This window comes from Musa acuminata, chromosome BXJ1-3, assembly GCF_036884655.1.
Source record: "Musa acuminata AAA Group cultivar baxijiao chromosome BXJ1-3, Cavendish_Baxijiao_AAA, whole genome shotgun sequence".
In the NCBI taxonomy this organism is placed as follows: domain Eukaryota; kingdom Viridiplantae; phylum Streptophyta; class Magnoliopsida; order Zingiberales; family Musaceae; genus Musa; species Musa acuminata.
The window spans coordinates 42609594-42632414 of NC_088329.1; the positions used below are offsets into that span (position 1 = coordinate 42609594).

The window sequence follows — 22821 nt, forward strand, 5'->3', positions numbered from 1 at the left end:
TTTTTAATTGAAATTGTTTTATTTGTGTCCTTTTTAACTTCAGATAGTCCATAATCCATACAAAATCCAACATAAAAAAGACAAACAAATTATAGTGCATGACACCATTCTTACCGGTGAAACCATCTCACACCTTCAAAAAATATGTATATCAGATCAAATTTTGAACCATTAATCTTTTGTAAATAGATCTAATACATAATTCAGATATCATTTTTCAAGAATTATTCGTCTTATTCTCATGCATTATGTCCTTCAAAGTCAGATCTATTTACCTGTTCAATCTGCCCCTCGGAAACCTATCAATTCTGAAACTGTCAAGGCAAATATAGTAATCAGCAGCTATTCTCATTGCTGCTTTCTTTTAATCCATATGTAATACTTCAGATCAAATAACTATACAGGATGAGATAAATCATGGAATCCCTTCCAAGGCATTTACATGAGAGAAAGAAAAGGCTTAGTGCTCATGAACACATGAGCTTATGTACAAAACTGAACTACTGGAAGCGCACCGAGCGTGTTGAGCCCATCCATCACATCCAACACTCTTGACCTCTCCAGCTTCCAATCTAATGCCACATTGAACTCTTTGTCTGGAGAATTCTCACAGCTCCTATTCCGACCCCTATGTCTCCTGGCTCTCTTCTCCAAGTCCAAGCTTTTGCTTCTCCCTAATGTAATCTTCCTCAGGGTTACTTGCTCCAACATATTTCTTTCGTCTTCTGAGAGTAGGGCACCTTCAATTCTACCATTGCATGCCTGAGATGGTTCTCGTATGGACTCTGAGATCACCACTGTTCCCTTATTTGGTTGACTTTGAACTGGGCTGGCTGATGTTAATCCATAACCCCTGTTCTTCACCTGGATAACTAGATGGTGAAGCCATACCACTAGTTCTAATATGTACTCCTCAGTTTTCTCTTTATTTGCATGATGAAGCGTCTGGATACGGGCAATGCAGTTTTGCATGTCTGGTTTCTTGTTAATCTCAGTACTGCAGAAGAACACACTGCTTAGATGCAATCACATACATAACAAGGAGATTCTGCTGTCATTTTCACATGCTCAGTTATTGCAAAACTAGAATAAAGACTAAAGGAAATGGAAGAACGAGTCCAGAACTAACCCCATGGTTGCCCACTCTCCTACCCATCCAAAACCTTGATGTGCTCTGATTAGATCAGATGAGAATAAAAAGAATTAAGAAACTGCAATAGCAATTCTAGCCTTGAAACAAAACATATGTAGCATAGATGAAAGTATGAGAGAGAAGGGGGGGAAGCTATTTAGTAAATGTAAATAGTTAATGAAGCCATTTTAGATACCAACCTAGTTGTGTTTTCTGCTAGTGGAGTGATCCAACATAAGATTTTCTGCATCTCAGCTTTTATCTGAGCAACTGTATACTGCAGAAATGCAAATTCAGAAATAGCAGTTATCATTACAAGTTTTAACAATTAGAGTTTAAAGAATACACACCACAAGAGTTTCACCAGTAGCTACCTATCCAAATGTACAAAGAGATCAGATAGTACATTTAGGAGACTACAATCAAAAATTTATCATACAATGAGAACATAAATGACTATACTAAGATGATCTTTTAATTTCTGGATTTGCTAAAGCTTCTGATATATTAGTTTTTAGACACTTAAATACAAGAATGTGATCTAATAAATGTACAGCTCAGTTTAACTTGTCAAGATCTTTTGGAAATTCATTATACAAAAATTGGTTAACTTGATTCAGCAACCTCAATCAGATCATTTTATGTATTAGGCAATGGATCTTTACCAGACCTTTTAATATATGCACCTAGGAAACTCAGCTACTAAAGCAAAGCTCACTTGCACATCGTGAATGATCTCTTGGCATATTTTGTGTAGAAATTTGATGAAGTTGCCCATCTTTACATATGGGAACACAAAATGCTGCTGAATTTCGATACAAGTATTTTTGCTCCATAATGCATGAGTGGCAAAGATCACTGCAGCTTTCCAACAGTGTAAGAGTGTTGTTGGAAACATATCTTCCATCAAACTAGAAGAGGTGTGGTAGAGTTTCAAGTCCGATCACACAGGTGCAGCATCTTACAGATATGTAAAATTTATTTGTGTTCAACTTTATAATGATATTCTAAAATATGTAAATCAAGCAAGTGTTTTGTTAATATAAATGTGCTGGTCTAGGGAAGGTTCACAAAAGAAATATTGAAATGTCACAGAGAAAAAAACCTAATAGGGAAATAGAGGCTTAGCACTATAGTATAAACTGAAGGAAGTACAACATACCTCTTCCTTGGCATCAAATGATTGTAATCGGGTACGAAGTGCTGCCTTCACGCGTGTAGGCAATCCTTGATATAAACTGTCCCTTGTAGTCGGAGGAAGGGATAGTGGTCGAGATACCTATGAACAAAATATTTTAAGAAAAACTCCATAAAGCATGAGAAACACCATTTCTTAACCATAGTTCACCAAGTACTAATTGCTTGGCATGTAGCTGGATCTCTCAGCTCCATATGTCAGGACATATAACTGAGATACATACTTTGATATGAGAAGCAACGGATATTACTTCGCATCTGCTTAAAACGAGCAGGAAGCACTATCAGTGATAGAAAACATATTGTATCCCAGGTATACTTACTATATTATCAATCTGGTTGATGATGTTAGCATAATGCAACGCGAGACCAGAAGCACCTAAGGTTTGATTCTGAGCTGGCTTATAGTCGAGTAAGTTGCAACCTGCAATTTGCTCAAACAGGTTTAATATTACAGTTACAAAGATCTCAACAACATACTTTCCAAATGGCTTAAAAAAAGGTATGGCGAGGATCAAGATAATCAACTTCAGCATAAGACTAATAGAGTACAGACCCTTTTTCTACATCCACAGATCATTCTGTATCTTTTTAGCACCCTTTTAAGGTGATGCTAAGAAATATATACATATAACTTGTCACGATTATTCCAAGGAAAAGATTTGGACAAATATATTAACAAAAAAATAATCACAACAGCTGGGTGTCATCTTACATGTACCTTTTCAATCAATCAACATCATGAATAAATAAAACATAATACCAACAGAACGTTTATTAATGAAGTTATTTAGTTAATCACATCGCAGAATTACTCAAACCGTTCTTGATTGTCATATGATGATGGAGCAGTATATCAACAGAACGTTTATTAATGAAGCACATTGAAAAAAGAGTATGACAAGAATCATACTGTTATTTAGTTGATCACATCGCAGAATTAAAACTATTCTTGATTGTCATATGATGATGGAGCAATGCTTTTATCTAAACCAATTTGAAGTCTCACGACAAGAATCCAGAAATTATAACTCATGAAAAAAGCACAAAGGAAATGAAGTTTCTTCCATTCTCGACAAGAACAAATTATAATGCATCTTATCCAGGAATTTAAACACAGCATACTTGGAATGGAATATTAATGATTACTTATTGTAAGGCTCTTATTTTCACCTTCATTAGATTTTGTTTAAACACAATTCAAGACGAGAACTAAAATATCACTGTATACTGCTCCATATAAGTAGTCCCCAATGGTCCACATGTTGATTGGTTCACAGCTCTGCAATTTTAATAGATATTAGGTTTTGTTCAGAATATGATTGGTATGGTTGATTGCAACTTACAAGGGAGCCTTATCACAGTTCACAATACATGATCCCCTCTCTTGCAACCAACCCATTCTACTAGTTGAGGAGGTGACAATGGTCAGGGAAGAAGATGAAGAAAGAATAGGAGCCAGAGGCAGCTAGGTCTTGAGGTGGGAAGGCAAAGAAGAAAAGCATAGGGGCATGAGAGAGGTTCCTAGTAGCCAGACATGAAACTGATCCTAAAAGGCTTAAAGAAATTAATATGAAGAGTTAAGACATCATCATTCTCAAAAACGTTGTCAATAGACTCAATACCAAATTTGCAATAACATACCAGAAGTTTTAAATGATTCCCAAATCTGCTTATACAAAAATGTAACAATGTCTACAAGCTTTTCCACCACCTGCAAAAACAATGAATATGTTGGAGAACTTTTTTAATTTTATATATATATATATATATATATATATATATATAAACTAAACCATCTGGACAATGGTCTTTTTACATATTTAAAATGAAGTCATAATGGTTAGTTCATAAGAATCCAAGAACAAAACCATTACCTCCTCCAAGTTTCTGGACCAAAGGGATTTCTTTTTCAAACTCTTCACAAGCTTCTTTTGGCGTTTCAGTTCACTGTTCAAAATACTCTCTGCTCATGTAAAAAGTGGGTAGAAGCCAATAAAATGACATTGCCAAACTATCAGCAAAAATACTACTAGTTCAACAAAAATGGAAGCATCAGCATGCATTTAATCCCAAAAAAGAAAAAAACACAGTAATATTACAAAAAAAATTTAATTAACGGCTAACAATTCAAAGTTGAATCAGATAATTAATAACCTTGTCAACGAGAACCAGACTAGGAATAAACCAAATGGTCTAAAAATGGCAGAGTCCATAAAGACTAGAGATGCATGGGACCATAACATAGAACTGAAAGAAAACCTGCCTTTGTATTTAACATGTCTAAGGAAGCCTCTCTAAGAGACTAACCTATCAAGTAGGAAAATATAAATTCAATCTAAAGATTCTAAAATAAGTTGTTTTATTTGTTACTTAGAAAAGGAAATATAATTGTGTACTGTATGGGATATGGCGTAGCTTAATATCCAAACCTCATAAACTATTTATGTTTTCTTAACATCAAGCAATACTTCCAATATGCAGTCAAAGTCAAAACATGCACAAGGAATAAATCTCCAGTCAGTTTACCATTTGAATCTTAAAAAAAGCTTACTAGCTTACCCTGTCTAGCTGCAGGTATCAACTCTTCTTCTTGAAGCTTCCTTCGGTAATCCTGTTCATATCTATCTAGAGCATGTAACTCGTGATAAAGCTCCTACACATGCAAGATGGTTTAGTTGATCATAGGCAAACAATGAAGAACTATTTTATAAGATAAGACTCATCACATTTGTTCATACAGACCAATAATCATGCCGATGTTTGCATAATTCTTTATCAGAAAAATATTATCAACTTCTCAATGAACTTGATGTCCAGAAAATGGGAATGAAAGAAGAACAAAATTGTTCCTGATCACAAAATGTGTCTTAGGCTGTTTTCAATGAAGACGATTAAATGTTTGTGTTAATTAACTTAAAACTAGGGAACATGGTTCACTAAGAAAAGTTCATCGATCAAAAAACAATTTATAATTCTGCAAAGTTGACCATTTCTATTAGATAATATAAAATCACCAAGAGTTCCCAATTGTTTAATTGCTGAACATAAGCATATGAAAGCAAATTTAATATATGGAAACAAGTAGTTTATTCTTTAGTGCACAACACAAGTTGAGCGAATGCTAAACTTGTGATATGACTGAAAATTGCTCAAGTTTATATGTTTCCATCGAACAATTAAGATGTGGCAGTTCAATCAGATGGTAGCTCATCAATCCATGTTATAGCCTAAATATCAAGATTAAACTTCTTTTTTTTTAATTTTTTGAAGGGTGTACTGCTGGTAATGGTACAGCCAATACAATAACAGTACTGGTTCTAAAATCTTAGTTTTCACAATGACAGATAAAATTAAACTATCTATTAACTAAAGTCTCAACTATTTAGGTTCAGCTACATGGATAAAAAAACCAGCCTTATTTGACCTACAAATAGCAGAACCAAAAAAATCAACGAGCGAAGAGCTTGCTTTGTAAAATAATGAACATGATTTGAGCTATGGCAGCCCTTTTAACTGATTAACTATGAGAATGGAATCTGGAGGCGACAGAACCCAATAATACTGAAAAGGAAAGAAAAGAACAAACATATGAGCAAAATTTAATGAACTTAAATGGAAAGATTCATCGAAACCTTTGGCACAAAACCTAGAATTTCATTCACCAAATGCTATAAGAATGTGGATTTCTAAATGTCAGATGGAAGCATATTCTTCCTCTTTTTCAAATCACTGATGAAAAACTATTTAGGATAAATAGAGACTATTAACAGTTTTATATCAAGATGTACTTACAGAAGTACTCTGAGCCAAATATATTAAGAGTTGCATCATCATTTCTGCCTCCTCTTTTGACTGTTCTGTGGGCGTCATATCCAAACTCAATCTGAGGAAACAATCAGCCATCATATTTCAAATTGAAAGTCTGTTTTGGACAACTTAAAATGCTTTGCAAAGTGTGACATCTTACTTCTCAAAATAGCGACCTAGATTGTGCCATATTGGGTCTTTACATAGGTCCCCAAACCTAATTACTTCTCTTGAAAAAAATTCAAGTTCTTCTCTGTTACAGTGATACAAGAACAGCTATGCATCAGATCAGGTTCCAGAAACAACTATAATACAAGTTAATAAGATGCGACATCTGCAGATTGCATTACTAACCCCACCTTTTGTCAGTGGCAGTGATCCACAGCAACTCATTAGCATCTGCAGAGATTAGTTTTCTTACTCCATCTGACTGCAAAACTTCTTCTTTCAAGATATTGATGTTTTCATCTGAAAGACTTCTCCATAAGTTAGCTCCTTTAGCAATTGTATTTGCCACTTCAAATGCTAAGATGGAAATTTTATATCCTCGGGCCGTCACTCCGGATGTGAATCCACTGCTAGGATTCAAGTTTGACATGCTACTTCCAAGGGTATCTAGAACCTCTACAGCTTTCTCCAGACCAGCAATGCTAGCTCGTCCCAGGATTGAACTTGTTTCTGGTACCTAAGAAATGTCATCACCAATAGTAGTCAGTTAAACTGGAAAATAATATAACCCTTTTATAATAATTCATCATTCATGGACTCATAAAACAATGACTATTGTTTTGTTTCTCTCAAAACATAATATAATATAATAAAGACATTTCTGCTTGAGAACTTTCTATCATTGAACACAAATAAGTGGTGGATCTGGGCAATTGGTGACTGCTTTCCAGTTGTCATGTCCAATCATTTATTGGCAATGATCAGAATCAAATTCAAACAATTACAACAAAGACAAGCACATCTTGATCTCACAGAAAACATATGCTTTTAGATTCATTACATGTCAAAGCGTTAACAAGAGATACTTTAAAAAAGGTCAATAACTATGAACTCGTGTTTTCTATGATTAACTTTTCCAAAAACCCTCTGATTTTTCATTGCAAAATGCACAAAGTAAAGCATAAGAAAACAAGAAAAAAATTAGTATTGGCGGTGAAAGTTTTAAATATTGTAAAAGTAGAATTTAGATTTGACAATGAATGAATTATACTTCTCAAATTTATTGTCACGGTCCAAACTGTTTGCTTAAGATTTATATTACGTTTCTTTCCGTTGCAGTGAATACTGGTTTAATATGTTAATTCTTATTCCTATATTCTGAGTTAGTTTTAGAGCTATATCACAGTGTTGAGTGGTTCTAACCAAGGATTATGTTACCGCTCGAACTGGTATAGTAGGGACGATATATACTGGTCCAACCACCGGTCAGCCCTTGGACCAGCGTAAACCAGGCAGTTGAAGCCTGGTATAGGGATTACTACCCAGTAAAGTCCTTGTACTGGGTTCATCGCCCAGTACAGACCCGGTAACCACCAAGCAGATAACATCATTAAGAAGTAATATGCAAGTGTTGCTGAAATAGGTCAACATGGTAAGTAAGGAAAAGAGTAGAAAAAGGAGAAAAGGCAAGAGAGAGGTCCACATACACCTTCAACATAAAACCCACCAAAGATTCAAAGGGACTTTTGAATCAATTGGCAAGACAAAGGGTAGATCAAGTTATAGAGCTTAAAAATATCTGGACTAGATTGATCAAAAAAAAAAAAAAAAAGGATAGCAAAGTCGAGCAATTAGTGATAGACCAACCACCCAATGAAAGTCGCAACAAAGAAAAATATATCAACAAAAAGCAGCAACATCAACACAACAATTCTCTCTTCATTAATCAGTAGAAAAGAAAAAAAAGAATTGAGGCATATCAAATGATGATCTACATTAGAGGGCAGTTCAAAGAAATTGCATATGAGGTTTTTGTGACATGTGAAATTGTCCATGAGTAGGCAATAGATTTTTTCCTCATATCATGATGGAATCTCTCCATTATTAGCAATCCTTTATATACATGTGAATTTTATCATATTCTTCAACTTTGACAACAGTACCCAGCTTTAGTGTATCCTGAATGTATCTTTTAGGAAAGAGTTTGTGGGCTCAGAATTTATTAAATTAGGAAAAGAATGGCTATTGATAAAGGCATATATCTTCAGTTATTCTGATTCATATTTAATAGGGTATTCTAATATATCTTTAATAGATAATTAGAGTTCATAATCAATGAAGGTGTAGCCAATTATATAACATGAAAGGGTATTCCAACAAAAAGATCAAATGCTCCTTGCAAAATAGTGTGCAACTGATTTGAGAAATAAAAGATGTGAAAGTTCTGGCTGACAGTCTAATAGTCCTCCCAGTTTCTCTGTTTGTCCATCTTTTTCTTCCTTTCTATGAGAATAGTACAGCAGATTCCCTCCACTTCTATCTTGCCATAATTAATTCTTTAGCACCTTCTTGAATGCCCTATTGAGGTCAGACATCCCTAATATTCTATTTGGATTTGTTCCCACAACATTTCTATGTCATCGTTGTGGGATGTCTTCTCTGTCAAACCCTACCAACAAGACATGTAAAGCATGACCAAAATAAAAGTTAAGTATGCAAATACATAAACATATGCACAGTTTCATTTTACATACACATAGAGAAACAAAGATCAAATTTGCCAATAACCAATGATTTTTGACAATTCAAGGAGTGCGCTTAACACTCAAGCACAGCACATAACATCCCAGCACTGAGGAAGCATGCAGCATGATTGCATAACAAGTATTTGTGTCAGTATATAAAATATGGAATATCAAATTATCAATCAGACTTGTACTGCACAGCATGGCATGGAAACCATGACGTGTACTCCAATAATCATGTAGCAGGCTATACCTAAATCCCAGATTCTAGATAGCTAAGCTCATGCGAAATCCACCTAGAGGAAGTCCATCCCTAAGATACTTGAACCAAATTTTAAAATACATATCTGATACAATAAAGGAAACCTGTTGAACTTGGACAACCAAGTCAATTCGGACCCAGAATGGGAATAACCCCAAAATATAATTAAAATTTATTTAATACTGGTATTTGGTAGGTAAGTACATTAATAAAATACCGATACCCACTCAGATGACTACAGTATGATAAGTGTATTGTCAAACTTCAAACCATAACTTGAACAACCACAACCAGAGATAATCTTATTGTGTTCCAACATCGACTAACACAAGCCTTCCCCCTCAATTTATATGCTCCTTGACAACCTGTCCGCACAACAAAACTCTCAAGTAATTTACCTTTACCGCCAAAGACTAATTCTACAAAGTACTGCTCCAAAATTTCTTAATGGGACAAAAACAAATGCCCCTCACCTTTCTTTAGTCTTCAAACTAAATGCACCTTAGCCCGTACTACCTCTCTTGAAAGTGCATTCCAGATTCTTTGCAGGCTTCACTGAAACACATCGGATCCACTTATGTAAGGCAAAAATCCCATGTGTCGTTTTTCACCCACTATGAAACCACAAAAGACTAGATGCAATACATTTAGAGCTCACATAGAAACTCAACGCATGGATTGGCAAGGTGGCATCATCTGCAAGTTCGATATATGCTTCGACATTTTGTCCATTCTTCCTCAATGCATTGCATGAGCACCCATATGGCATGTGACATGGAACATCATCTGTTAGTGGTCACAAAGCAGAACAGAATTGCACAATGTGAGTTGACTAGCATAGAGATTTCTAATTGCAGGACTTCCAAAATAGTTATATAATTCAACAGTATCCATTGATTATTACCATTTTCATATGTTCAATTATCAAGCTAAACACTCATTGTATGACTGTATCATTGTCCACTTACTGCTCTGATCGCTAACTTCCTAAACTTTTTGTACATTCTGCAAAATGATTTTCACGAGCATCCATTACGTTTGCACACTTGTAGGTCGTAATAATCAGGATCGTTCACTTTCCCATGTCCACTTTCTGAGCTCAACTATATTGTATCAAAGTCCAAATTACTGCTCTAACCCCTATATTCCTAAAATTCTTGTACATTTTGCAAAAAGATCAAGGGTGACCATTAGGCTTACATACTCATAAATCCTCCATGTAAACCCAAACTTTGGGGAATAAAAACAAGAAATCTCATATCTTATTCAATTATCCCGATCTCTCTGCATCACAGACAAGATTGCAACTCGGTATTCTTTTTTCTTCTTTCCTGCTGTGAAAAAAAATAGAACCCGATATGCAGAGAGATCTCCATGTACGATACATTCAACTTAGCCTCACTACCAGCATATCGTCATCTCCGGCTCATTTTCTTGCCGACTTCCTGTATCTTATCGGAGAGCTTTTAAGCCTTCATCCAGAACACTTTCACAAGCTCACTGATAATTCTCTAATCATGTAGCTCAATCGCCCAAAACCACAAGTAAAGAAATCAATTCAAGCAATAAATGAAGCACCTTTCCAGCCACGGCCTTGGTCGGTACCACTCGGAGCTCGCCGGAATCGAAAAGCTTGTAGTTGCTCTTCCGATCTCCAAAAGTACCAACCTCCTCCGCTCCATCGGCGTACAAAGCATCCTTCCTCTCCTTCCTATCACTCCTGCTTCGGCTCGAGCAAACGCAACCCATCTCTTACCCTCTCGATCGGGGCAGCTGCAGCAGAGACCTAATCGAGGAACCAGAGCCCTAGGATTCTCCTTTTACTCCTCCTGCCCCGGTCCGCGGGGCGCGGTACTTATCCAGGGATCCCCGCCCTCGTCCTGGCTCATCGCCGTCTTCGCTCGTGTTCTTCGGATTGACTCGTTCGCGTGTGTCGGGAGTCCAAGTTCGCAGTCGGAAAGCGAGGTGCGGCTGGGGGCTGTTTCTCGCGCCCCGAATTTACCGTCCTGCCCTTCCGTTAGCCCCACGGCGGTCCGCGTTGCCCGCAGGACCGCGCGACCCACGAAGAAGGGCCTGTTTTGCCAAAAGGGTCGCCTCACCCGACCATGATGAACCAACTGCCGTCCCACCTGCCCTCTGAGTCGAAGCCAGTGGGGGCCAACGTGGGTCCCGTAACCCGACTTAACCGAGAGGCATTAGGCAGGCGGGGTGAGAGAAGTGGGTACCGAGGCTATGCTTCTCGACGGACGGTTTGGGAGAGAGCGGGTAAGCCGCGAAGGAACGGCGGGGGAACGAGTCGCTCGCCTGCCTTCCACCCCCGCGGGGCCCACTAAACGCGTGGTGATCGGACACCGCCGGGTCGGTCTGGGAGTCCAAAGTGGGGACCACTCGGCCGGCCACAATGATAATTACAATAATACATAACAGCAATAGGTTGTGTGGGTCCCCGTGTCTGGGTTAATTGCAATTGAGGGTTATCTTTCTTTGTGCTGCGTTTGCCGGTTCAATCGGAATGGATAGGTTCAATCGAGACCATGATTTACCGGTTCGGACCGGATCTAATTGGATTAGAAATAAGGTAGGGGTGGGAGTTGACGAGGATAGTAATTATGATAAGATTCGGCTGACGTCAGATGACGCCTCACGCAACAGCACCTAGTCAATGTAGATCGGAACGCCGACCGAGACGCATTAATATCCTGCCAAAGCTCAATTCTTCATGCCACGTCAACACAAAGTCAGACGTTACCAACCTACCCCTGCAAGCGGGCAGCTCAGGAAGCAGCATGTTTCCCTATAAATACCCTCTCGTTCATTAGAAAGAGGTGGGGGGGGGGGAGAGACAGATACACAAAAACACTTCTTCATCTGAAACCCACTCCACATCTGCTAACTTGATCGTCGGAGGGGTCAGGCCGAGCATCTCAACCCGACCTTTGTGCAGGTGCGAAGCCGAAGGTCCCCTCCAGACGCGCAGGCGAGGAGTTCCTGCCCGGAGGAGACGACTACACCGTCCCGATCGGACACCGCACCCGACTGCCTCAGCGGGCTCGAGGAACGCCCCAGGGAGATCCCCATCGTTCGGACCCGAACTGAGCCATGTCGGCCCCGAGGCCACGGCTCAAAGTTGTTTCCCACGACAGGAGTATAACTCTAAAGGGCTCGTTTGGACCTATGGTGAGATGGTCACGGTAGAAAAGATTAATCCTTAGATGAAATAAGCCTATATCATCTAAGAAATGAGGTGGTTGAAGTCAGATATATTGACTTCAGTACTCATGAATTTGAAGATTTTTTTTTTTTGGGTTATATCTTCATTGTGAACAAATGTGAACTTGATATTGGTTGGACAAGAAAAACAACTCCAAAGACAAATTTGGCGTCAAGATGAAATCACAACTCAGTAGTCATTTTCTGACCCACATGAAGACAATAAATCACTTGTTCATATGCAAATACATCATCATCAACAAGGGGTTTGACGATCTTGTTTCCCTTCTCCATCTCTCACCTTACCCCAGTGATGAAGAACGAAAGAAACAGATGCATGGGAACAAGGGCAAGTATCTTGCTTGAATGGATGGAACACAACTGCAGGAATTTTGGCCACAAATTGAAGGTAAATAATTTTGACCAATTCCAATGAGAATGGCATCTCAATTCAGTCAAATTTAGCTCCATGACATGAACCATGTCTAAATCATTGTTGCCGACAGACACGCATCTATCGATTCCAAGCTAATGACACGTTTGAGAAAAATAAAAAACATGAGCCGTAACAATTTCTCCATCCAGCACTGAAGACTACTTAATAATTTGACCAAAATAAATCTTAGAGGCTGTGGTCTTGTCATTTTCTCCTTGTTTGACCATTTGCCTCCGACATGGTCAGATTGTTTAGTTTGAATGCTGAAACTTGCAATATGATTAGCATAGTGCATGATCTTCAAATCGTAGTCTGGGTCTATAATGTGATTATTATTTTAAAAACATAATATTATCTGAAGAAGACCTTAACTATTAATAACAATGTCTGATGCTGAAATCCAGTCTTCACCATTACCCTTGTAAAAAAAACTATCATTTCTCAACTTTGAGTAGAAACATTTTCTGCAGCAAGATTTATTGAATTTATCTTCAAATACAGAAAAAATGAAAGATTTCATTGACCGAAAGTGAATACACGGTACACCATGATTTTGAATTTGAATAAAAATTTTAAAAAATGACAGATCTATTCGCTCTATCTATAACCGAGCTGAATGCGGTATATCATAGAGGATTTGAAAGAATAACGATAGATAGCTAAACATTATCGAATTTGATAGTCACGATTACCATCACGGATCATATTACTCGTAACAATTTTATCATGCAGTTCTGCAGGTCATTCAGCAATAACAAATTTGGCAGCCAGGTTGACCAAAAAAGTACTCTAGGTTTAGTACATTGAGGAGGATAACTAATGGTAACAACATAATGTCACATTTTCTGATTTGATGGAAAACTACAGCTAAGTGCAATTTCATGACAAAGTTGAGTTGATGGTTGGGGCATCTGTACTGAATTTTATGCACAAGGCAATCTCCTTAAGAGCATCCCAATAAGACAATGGTCCCTTTACATATTATATCAATTCTGCTTAGTCCCTGAAGTAGAAACCTCGGCATTGCAGACAGGACAAACCTACAAGAGAACAGAGTATAATTGGTTAGTTTTCAGAAGTCTTTATGGAGCACATCATATGCCGTAATTAAATTGGTATTTGGTTCGCTAAAATGGTTTCTGAATTGTATCCAACATAAAACATAACAGGCATGTGGTAGCAGCTGCAATATCATCCAATGATGTTAATGCTCATTTAGAATCATGATCCTCATTTATTTTCACTTCATCTAAAATAATGGGCTATTCCCATGCAACATGTTCATTTTCCTATGCTACAACATTCTACCGATCATCTTCTATCTTTGTTAAAGACCAATAGAACAGTTGTGATCGACCCATCGCTTCTATCTTTTCTCCAATCATCTTTAACATCTTTCTGATAATCCATATTCCATAATGTTCCAGCTCATGCTACCATATGAGGCGTGGATGCCGTGAAACAACTGTGAAGCTGAGGGGAAAAGGTAAACACATGAAGAATTTGAAACTTATGGTTTAAATGACATGGACAACATTGCCTATAGTAGACATTGAAGAAGCAATGATTCAGCATATCAGAACTGTTCTATAGGTCTTTACCAAAAGTGCATCTCTTAATTGACTCTCAACCACTAATCATAATTTGTATTTCTTTAAAAATGTTCATAAATCCAGCTTTTTTATTTTTTATATGGTCAAATTATCTTTCAAGCACCATTCTGCTAAAAGATCTTACCTAATTATCCAGCAAAGACCATCCCACTAATTGGGGCTAAAAAATGTATACTAGAGTCCTTTGTAGAGCCCTACGTATACTCCATTGTGGAAATGAGTCTTTTGTAAAGCTATGACCTATCACTCATCCTCTAGAAGAAGATCCTCTTGTTGAGTGAGTTATTAACTTGATTCGGTTGCTTGGTCTCCTACCCAAAAATACGGAACCAGTGGCTTTTGTTTATGCCTATGCTCCACTAGTTGCTACAAGAGCCGACTGATTTTTTTTTTTATCGATTTCCTAACTTCTATTCTTGTTAATACCACCCACTAGTGGAGATTGGAGATTCAGCTTTTAACCATTGGCATATCATATGTAGCATTATATGTCAACTCTCAAAGTAAGCAGCCACCATTGGACAGACATGTCCTATGTACGACTTGTAGCATCTCAAAGCAAACAAAGCATGGTCAGAATTTCAAGACAACTCCAAGCCAAAAAAGCGCCTAAAATGAGTGAAATAAGACATATTAGGATGAATTATTCAGGTGAAGGGAAACACGATCAGTGCCCGCATGCCCTATTATCTAATGAGCTTTTGAAAAAACCATTTGAACCTATTTAACAAAAACGACTGCCTAGCGCACAAAGTTCATGCCAATGCGGAGTGTGGGAAGGGTTGGTCATGTTTTGAATGCCTAGTACCCAATCTTATTTCTTCAAGCAGAGAACCTATCTTCTGAATGCTGATCATTCATGTAGCAAATGAGCAGCCTTATTATGACTACAAGACTCGCTATTATTTAGAATCCATTTTCCACCAAAAAGAAAAGTCCAATTCAAGTATTTAAACATTGACCTAATAATGATTTCAGTGACCTATAGGACTAGTTTGGTACAGACAGACCGAGTCATACCACCTTGGATGAAATATATATTTCGATACTCATACTTGATTGGAACAGTAAATATGGTCCAATTAGTATTTAAAACCTCGAGCCTAATCAAGGTCTCAGTAAAAAAGAAAAATTGTTAACAAACAAACAACTTTACTATGATGCCAAGACACACCCCCATTTGAAAACTGTTTTCCCCAAGAAATAAGTCCAATCAATTTCTAAGGAAAATTATCCGGTTTAGTGTAAAAGCAAGTAAAGATCTCTCATAGAAACTATTTGGTTCATGAGCTTTGACATCGTGTACTGGTTATGTTCAAGCCATCTAGCAGAAAACAAAGCTGAAAATGAAACCAGAATATCAAATTTTGCAACAGAATAAGGCATCTAATTGTTCAAACAAACAGATTGTTCAACCCAAACCAACCTGTTCACAGCTCGATTAAGATTTTTAAACCAGTACCTAATTTGTTCGGTTATGGTTTACAATATTCACAATAATAAATATACAGAATCAGGGAAAATAAACAAGGAACCATATGAACTAACTAAATATCTTCTATTTTTTTCTTTTTTTCCTAAACACAGAATCAAATAGTAGTTGACAATGACAATTTTTACTACAAATTTATTGTGTGGACATCAATTTTCTTTTTGTAGAATTTTGGGAAAAGAATGGAGAGGGAAAAATAACATTGTATCCTTATATCTAAGTTGAAAATCACTGGCAGGATACGCAAGAGTAGAGCTGCATCTAAGAGTGTAGACGAGATTAGGTGTTGAACTTTTTCTACCATGCTGCCCATCAGATTGAGATCAGGTAAAGAACCCTATACAAAAACAAGGTCCTCTCATCCAAATCGATTGATTTTGTGGATTTAAGTGGGTTGGAATATTTGAAACAGGAAGTTTTGCCCTTCGTAAGCATAAATTACAGTGCTAAGCGTCAAGGACATAAGATATATCCAGTTAAATATGACATACATGTCAGGTGTGCTGATGCATCCAACACTTCAATATCTAAAATACAGCTGAGGGAAACTTTAATGCAGATTGACAAGACAACAGTATTGTGAGAGGAAATGCGTACATCAAGATTACTGTTAAAATATCTTAATGTTACCCTTATAAAAGAGAGAGGAACTTGCACTATGTGTCTTGTGAGAGGAAATGCCCTAGTTGCGCCAACTATTATTAAATGATTTTCTCAAGATAAGAAGCACTCATTTGGCTACTTGCTAAAAAGAACTCCATTCTTAAGTCTACAAAAACTTCAAATATTCAAAGCAATGATTTAATATGCACAAAAGTAACAAGAAAGCTCAGCGTAGTGACTTATAAATTATAATTCAAAATGCAAACTAAATAACATGTGGAATACCACAATAAGTGTTATGACCAAGCTCGATAGGCTGACTTATTTATGAGCTAAACGACTAATTCAAAATACTTAAACCCAAGTTAATGATAGTTCTCATTTAGATTGCTCAAGTTAACTAAATAAAGTATTCCAATCTCCTTCATTTAAGAGTTTCAACATCCTCGTCAAGGTTCAAACATATTCCTACAATCAAACTCTAACATGATGCAAGTGAGACCCAACCTAGTAGTGACTCCACGGTAGTCATTTCCTACTCAAGTCCCTCGATGGTTAGTAGTCCTTTACTAATTTGGGTCCCTCAATGTATATAATTTGTCATGATTAGACGATAAAAAAATTGACCATCAAATTGATGAACCTAAACAATTGATCCAAAATGCTTTAGGTTCATAATAGTGGTAGTACACTCATCTAGTCCTTTTAAATTAACTCAAGTTTTATCTTGCTTCCAATATGGGAACTAAACTAAGGGTGCCACAATGCTTTGATATCATTTGTCATGATAATAGAACATTTGACCAATTAACTTGATGAGCTGAATCATTGACCAAAAAATTTTTAATATACCAATCAAATTGACATATTTATATATCGATCTAATCCTTATAGACCAACTTAATTTTTTTCATTCTTAGGGAATAAACCATGGTTTGCCGTACCGAACAGTACCGCCCGGTACGGGCGGTACGTACCGGTCCGACAGACTTTCGGTACGTGGACCGCCTCTTACCGTTCCGGTACTGTAGCAGTACTGTAGCACTGCTACAGTGCTCGGCACACCCGGGTGTACCGTTCGGTACACCTCGGTATACCGGTCGGTACACCCGTACCGTACCGAGCGCGGGTCGAAACACCGGTACGGTACGGTACGGCGAACCTTGGAATAAACTGGATCTTATAGTAAAAAGTATTCTGCCATACAAAGATACCATATTGCCAAAACAAACTAAACAAGCAGCCTCTACGATGTATCAGTATGTAGATATTTTTTGTATTTATCCTTTAAGATGGATCAGAGGTTTAGTGCAATGAGACATGTACCAGACAGATGGATTCATATGCAACTAATTGAAACTTAGCAAATTGTAGTTCAAAAGCTTGACAATCAAGTAAATGTGAAAATCTTTCAGAAAGTTGACTCATTAGCTGAACTAATTAGATTTAAATCTCAGTCCGGTAATAACTTTGATAACCTATCAATCAAGACAACTCTTGTATATTGGATGGTATATTGATCTGACGCAGTTGATATCATTAAATAAAATAATTAAAAATTAAAAATGGATCGTATTTGCTACAATATTGAGTTATATGTTCCGATATAAGTACATGATCGTACCAGTATTTTCCAGTGATCAACATGAAACTTTGCTCCCATTATTGAGAAGCTAAGTGCAAGTCAACCTTAAAACAAACAAATGAATATAAAGTTTCTAATACATCTCCTTATAGTTAAATTCAAATTTAACAACCATAAGCTGAAACTAAGAAACTCTCAAATCCCTCAAGAAAATAACCAATTGTTGCAAAAAATCATCCAAAAGGGTGGAGTCAGTGCACGAGGCTCCCGCCAATGCAAGGTCCGATAAGGACCAATGTATGCAGCTTTACCATTAAATATTTAAAGAGACTGTTGCAAAAATCATCCATGTTCCAACTAAATTAAAATATATACAAATCAAACCAGTGCCCAAAAAAAAAAAAAAGGTAACCACTATAACTGTAATATTTAAGTGTGCAAATTCGAACTTGATCCTTCAATAAACAAATTTGAACTATAAACTACATTAAGATATGCAAACAAAAAAAAGCTAGAGGATTAAAAGGGTAATATGAATGAACAACAAAGTCTATCAGTTTTCTAAAATATTACCTTGTTTATTTGGAGCCATTTGTTTATGCATTCAGAGTGGTATTTGTGCTTGCAAGAGAGCAAGACCAAAGAATCACCATCTTCATACTCCAGCCGGCATACAACACATCTGTGGCATTCACTTACTTGTCAACAGGCTGATAGCAAGTCTTTCAATAAAGGACACTAGAAACCTAATGGAAATGTATGCATACTGTTCAGAGTTGTCATCTTGTATATTTTCTGCCTTGTAATTAACTGAAGGCAAAGAGGCAATCATATCAGCAGAAAGGCCTCTGCTTTCAGTTCCAACTACCTCACCCAGTGCGACTAGTTCCTGAAGTAGTAGAAACATCAAAAAAACAACAAAAGCAAAACTGAAATATCAAAAGAAAGATGGGTTTTTTGGGGGAATAATTTATTACCTCATAGACGTATTCATCTGGATCAATATCTTGCCAAACATCCTGAGATAGAAGATATAACATATAAGACAACTTCATAAGTTTGATGAGCAGGATTTGAATTGATGTCATTTCACTTATTTCTCCTAAAGATATAATTTCAATTGAGATTTGGCAGTTCATGATGTTTGATGATCAATTTTCATAAGACTACCAAAGATTCAAATTATTGGTGTTATAATTGTAAACTTCTAGCCTAGTATTTTTATCAAGATGTGTAAACAAATATTCACATTCATCCTCAGGTATAGAATTGAATAGAAAACAAACTAATACTTGATTTTGTTTTCTTCAGGATAACATATGAAAAATCTGAATAACTGAATCCCGAAAGTGATGCAACCCAGAGGTTCATAACCTCAGATTAAGTTTGCTTTAAATCTGAATGGGACATGCATTTCTTTATCTTTTTTTTTAATTTTGGAGGAACTTATATGCTATCATTTGTTGGAGCCAGAACAGTTTGGATACATTGATTCTATGACTGATCTAATCCAAACTTGGAGTTAAGTGGGTCTAGATTTGATAATTTCTTTCAGATGGTTCTCTTCTTTTTCAAGTGTTTAAGCTACTTTAAAGATGAGAAGTCTAATGCAACAAATAGAGGAGCAGTCTCTAATCTAGTAATATTTCATGATATTGCGAATTGAGTTTGATCTTAATTTGAGCATCAGTGCCTTGGCACCCTTTTCCATCAGTGCCTTTGTATATATTCTCTCTCTTCTCTACCTACTACATTGATATCAGAGTAGCCAGCATAACCCAGATCAAACCCTAGCATAGTTCATTTGAAGCATAGCCCAGTGGTGGCTCCACGCCGTGACGAGTCCTCTAACTCCATCCACGAATAGCCCTAACTAGCCTATTAACTTCGTTTGGTTTAAACCACTGACCAAAATGCTTAAAGTAAAGTTGATAATAGTACACTTATCAGACCTTTATAAGTCAATCTTAATCTTGCCCACTTCCGATATGGGATTAATCAGGGGTGTTACATTCATAGCCAGAAATATTGTTAACTAAGGAAACCCAATAAAAATGGTGGAAGCTTTAAAATTCAAAAGCATAGAGGGAAAACCGATGTTTAATTTTGCTTTTTTTCTTCTTCTTCTTTTTTACTTTCCAATAAAAAAATGTATTCCTGTTGATCACCACAGTTATACAGGTACAATTATGTGTTAATATATATTTGCATTGTCAAGATCTGAGTTGAGGCTAAGCAATGTTCCAAAAGCAACAAAAACTTCTGTTTGTTTAAGTATTTTGCATTCATAGCAGACCTCAGCATATCAACTTCAATTTAAAGCGGCAAACCACTATAAAATGAGGAGCTTCTCAGTATGGTATCCAAAATTAAAAATGATAAGTTTACAACTTAAAACAATTCTCTAGCAGCAACATATCTGTACATAACATGATGCATCTGAAACACAATAAATATAGGAATGAAGAGATAAATTTGCAGTAAGTATCAAAAATAGCTGAGATATGAACCAAACAGAACAAAACAGATTGGGAACAAAAACTAAAAGATCATTTTACAAAATGATATCCAAACAACAGTGTAAAGTATTAATTCTAACTTATACTTCATCCCCAATTGCATATATTTCTTATGATTAATGAAATCAGCAGAATACACTAACGAAAAAATGACAACTCACATTAGAGTTACCGCGATGGTCCCTATGATCATCCGGCACCCCTGCAAAAGATGCACCCAGAAAAGTCAAATCGAGATCTGGAACAACCAGAAGCCAACATAAAGCAATACACATTAATCAACATGCTCTCACATTCATTCAATCCTGTGAGGGCCATCAAACGAACAGCCACCTCCCGCTCCTCGGCATCCTGCAGCGCCCTGGCAAACGCCTCGTTATTCTCAACCTCCGGCTGGTCGAGATTGGGATTGTTGGCATCGAAGGCGTCCTCCCCGTAATCGCTCCCCTCGATGCTCCCGCCATCCTCGACTACGTGATCCGGCTCGTCTCCCACACCCTCCTCATCCTCCTCATCGTCATCGTAGGTCCAAGCGTCCGAGCTCTCATAATCGCTGTCATCGGCGCCGTTCATCCTCAGCATCGCGTAAGCCCTCTCCTGCACCCAATCGCGAACAACAAAAGAAATCAGGAAAGCCCTCATCCCCAACCGTAAAAGCAAACATTCGAACATAGAGGAGCAGGTGTGGGAGATCGGAGTATCGGGTACTTGTTCTTGGAGGGCGCGGGCAAGGGCGAGGTCAGCGTCGACCTGGCTGAGGCTGGTGAAGGGCGTGCGGGCGGGCGGCGGCGCCACCTCCGCAGCGAGCGGAGCATCTCGAGGAGGCGGCGGAGGGATCGGACTGGGATCGGGGTTTGAAATGCCTTCGGCGGTGGCGTGTTTGTTCCTGGCGCCGCCCTCTTCACCGTTCTCCATTAAGACACCGTAAAGGAGGAGAATGAGACAGAGAGAGGAGAGAGAGAGGAGAGAGGCAGAAGAGGCGGAGGAGATCAAAATACCGGGCTCCGTTTCTTAAAAGGCATCATTGTCGAGTAGGAATCGTATATTCCGATGGAATTGCTTTGAACTTCGTAGTTTCTCTAATCCAACGGCTCAGAAGTCACCAGTCGCGGCGGATGACCTCTGCAATAGTATTTTTCTCTTTCACGTTTATGTTACCAAAAACATGTCCTGCGATTTCGTTTCTTAACCATTTCGTTTACCCGTGGTGGAGCCCACGTGTCGCTCGGCAGAGACGCGACGGTGTAAATTAAAACGGGTAAAAAGTAATGCGGTGTTACCGACCATGACATCTCTCTCGAGTCAGAACAGAGGAGCAGTGTAAGTAAACCGGAACCGTCGAAGGAGCCAAGGAAACAAATAGTCAAAATAAAAAATTTGGTATTTTTGATTGGCTAATGGATTTTGATGCGCGAGATCGAAAGGAGCAACAGAAATGACCGACGGGACGTGACGTGTGATGGTGGGTGAATGAGCCGTGTTTGTGTGTGTGTATATATATATATATGCTTTGGTTAGTGGTTGGCAAATGCTATGGCACTAACAGTCGAAATTGCTCATGCAAGTAATATTATTAAATTTTATAAAAAATAAGGATACTCGAATATATATATATACATATTATATTTTTTATTTAGATAAATTTTAAAAACATATTCTTTTTATTTTTTTTATTTTTTATTTTTTGTATTTTTTGTTTAAAAATAAGATTTTCCTTTTGCATCGTCGTGAACATCTCTGCCCAATTATCTACAACTATTTTTTTTTAAATAAAAAAAATTCTTGAATAATATTTTGTTTTGACAAAATGGAGCAAAAGTTAATACAACAATAGTGTTACTGTGAGAGTGATTTCTCAACAACGATGAAAGTGACCATAGCAAGCTATAATGAGCAAAAGACATTTATAATGAGATGAAAGCTATCGTAACGGAGGAGATGGATAATATCATCTTTTATAAGAATAACAAGTACCCTATAGAATAAAAATAAAAAAACACTACGAAAATTAATAAAAATTAGTTTTTTTTTGAAAATTTTGCCTTTTATAATTTGTCAAACTTGTTTATACACAATTGTTACCAGAATTGACCAAATTAGAATAGGTTTATTACTCTCTTGATTCTATATGATAGATCACATCGGTTTGTTCCTAGTTCAATCGATCAAATCAGTTGGTTCAATCCAGAGTCAAATATGATCAAAGATTTAATAAGACAATAGTGATTTAAACTTTTTTTACATGCATATAATTATCATGTATTTTGCA

At 37.2% G+C, this 22821-nt stretch overlaps 2 protein-coding genes across 6 annotated transcripts; both read right to left on the bottom strand.

Annotated features, from left to right (window-relative positions):
- Positions 1-327: 327 nt before the first annotated feature.
- Positions 328-11096, bottom strand: LOC135580946 (protein PSK SIMULATOR 1-like). 5 transcript variants are annotated; one of them, XM_065141038.1, is made up of 13 exons: positions 10673-10812; positions 9753-9880; positions 6499-6824; positions 6300-6392; positions 6125-6215; positions 4892-4985; positions 4207-4295; positions 3974-4043; positions 2653-2753; positions 2295-2411; positions 1333-1409; positions 1130-1174; positions 328-997 (listed from the first exon to the last, which is right to left on the bottom strand). In XM_065141038.1, exons 2-13 carry the CDS (start codon positions 9861-9863, stop codon positions 484-486), a joined length of 1728 nt encoding a protein of 575 aa, XP_064997110.1. In that variant the 5' UTR covers positions 9864-9880; positions 10673-10812; the 3' UTR covers positions 328-483. The 5 variants fall into 5 exon arrangements, with proteins under 5 accessions (XP_064997110.1, XP_064997103.1, XP_064997117.1 ...); XM_065141031.1 differs by lacking the exon at positions 10673-10812 and adding an exon at positions 9999-10666; XM_065141045.1 differs by lacking the exon at positions 10673-10812 and adding an exon at positions 9568-9649 and having other exon boundaries at positions 9740-9880.
- Positions 11097-13512: 2416 nt separating this feature from the next.
- Positions 13513-21553, bottom strand: LOC103978718 (E3 ubiquitin ligase BIG BROTHER-related). The gene is made up of 7 exons (XM_009394615.3): positions 21261-21553; positions 20846-21149; positions 20714-20754; positions 19011-19052; positions 18801-18922; positions 18607-18715; positions 13513-13780 (listed from the first exon to the last, which is right to left on the bottom strand). Exons 1-7 carry the CDS (start codon positions 21465-21467, stop codon positions 13727-13729), a joined length of 879 nt encoding a protein of 292 aa, XP_009392890.2. The 5' UTR covers positions 21468-21553; the 3' UTR covers positions 13513-13726.
- Between the last annotated feature and the right edge of the window lie 1268 nt (positions 21554-22821).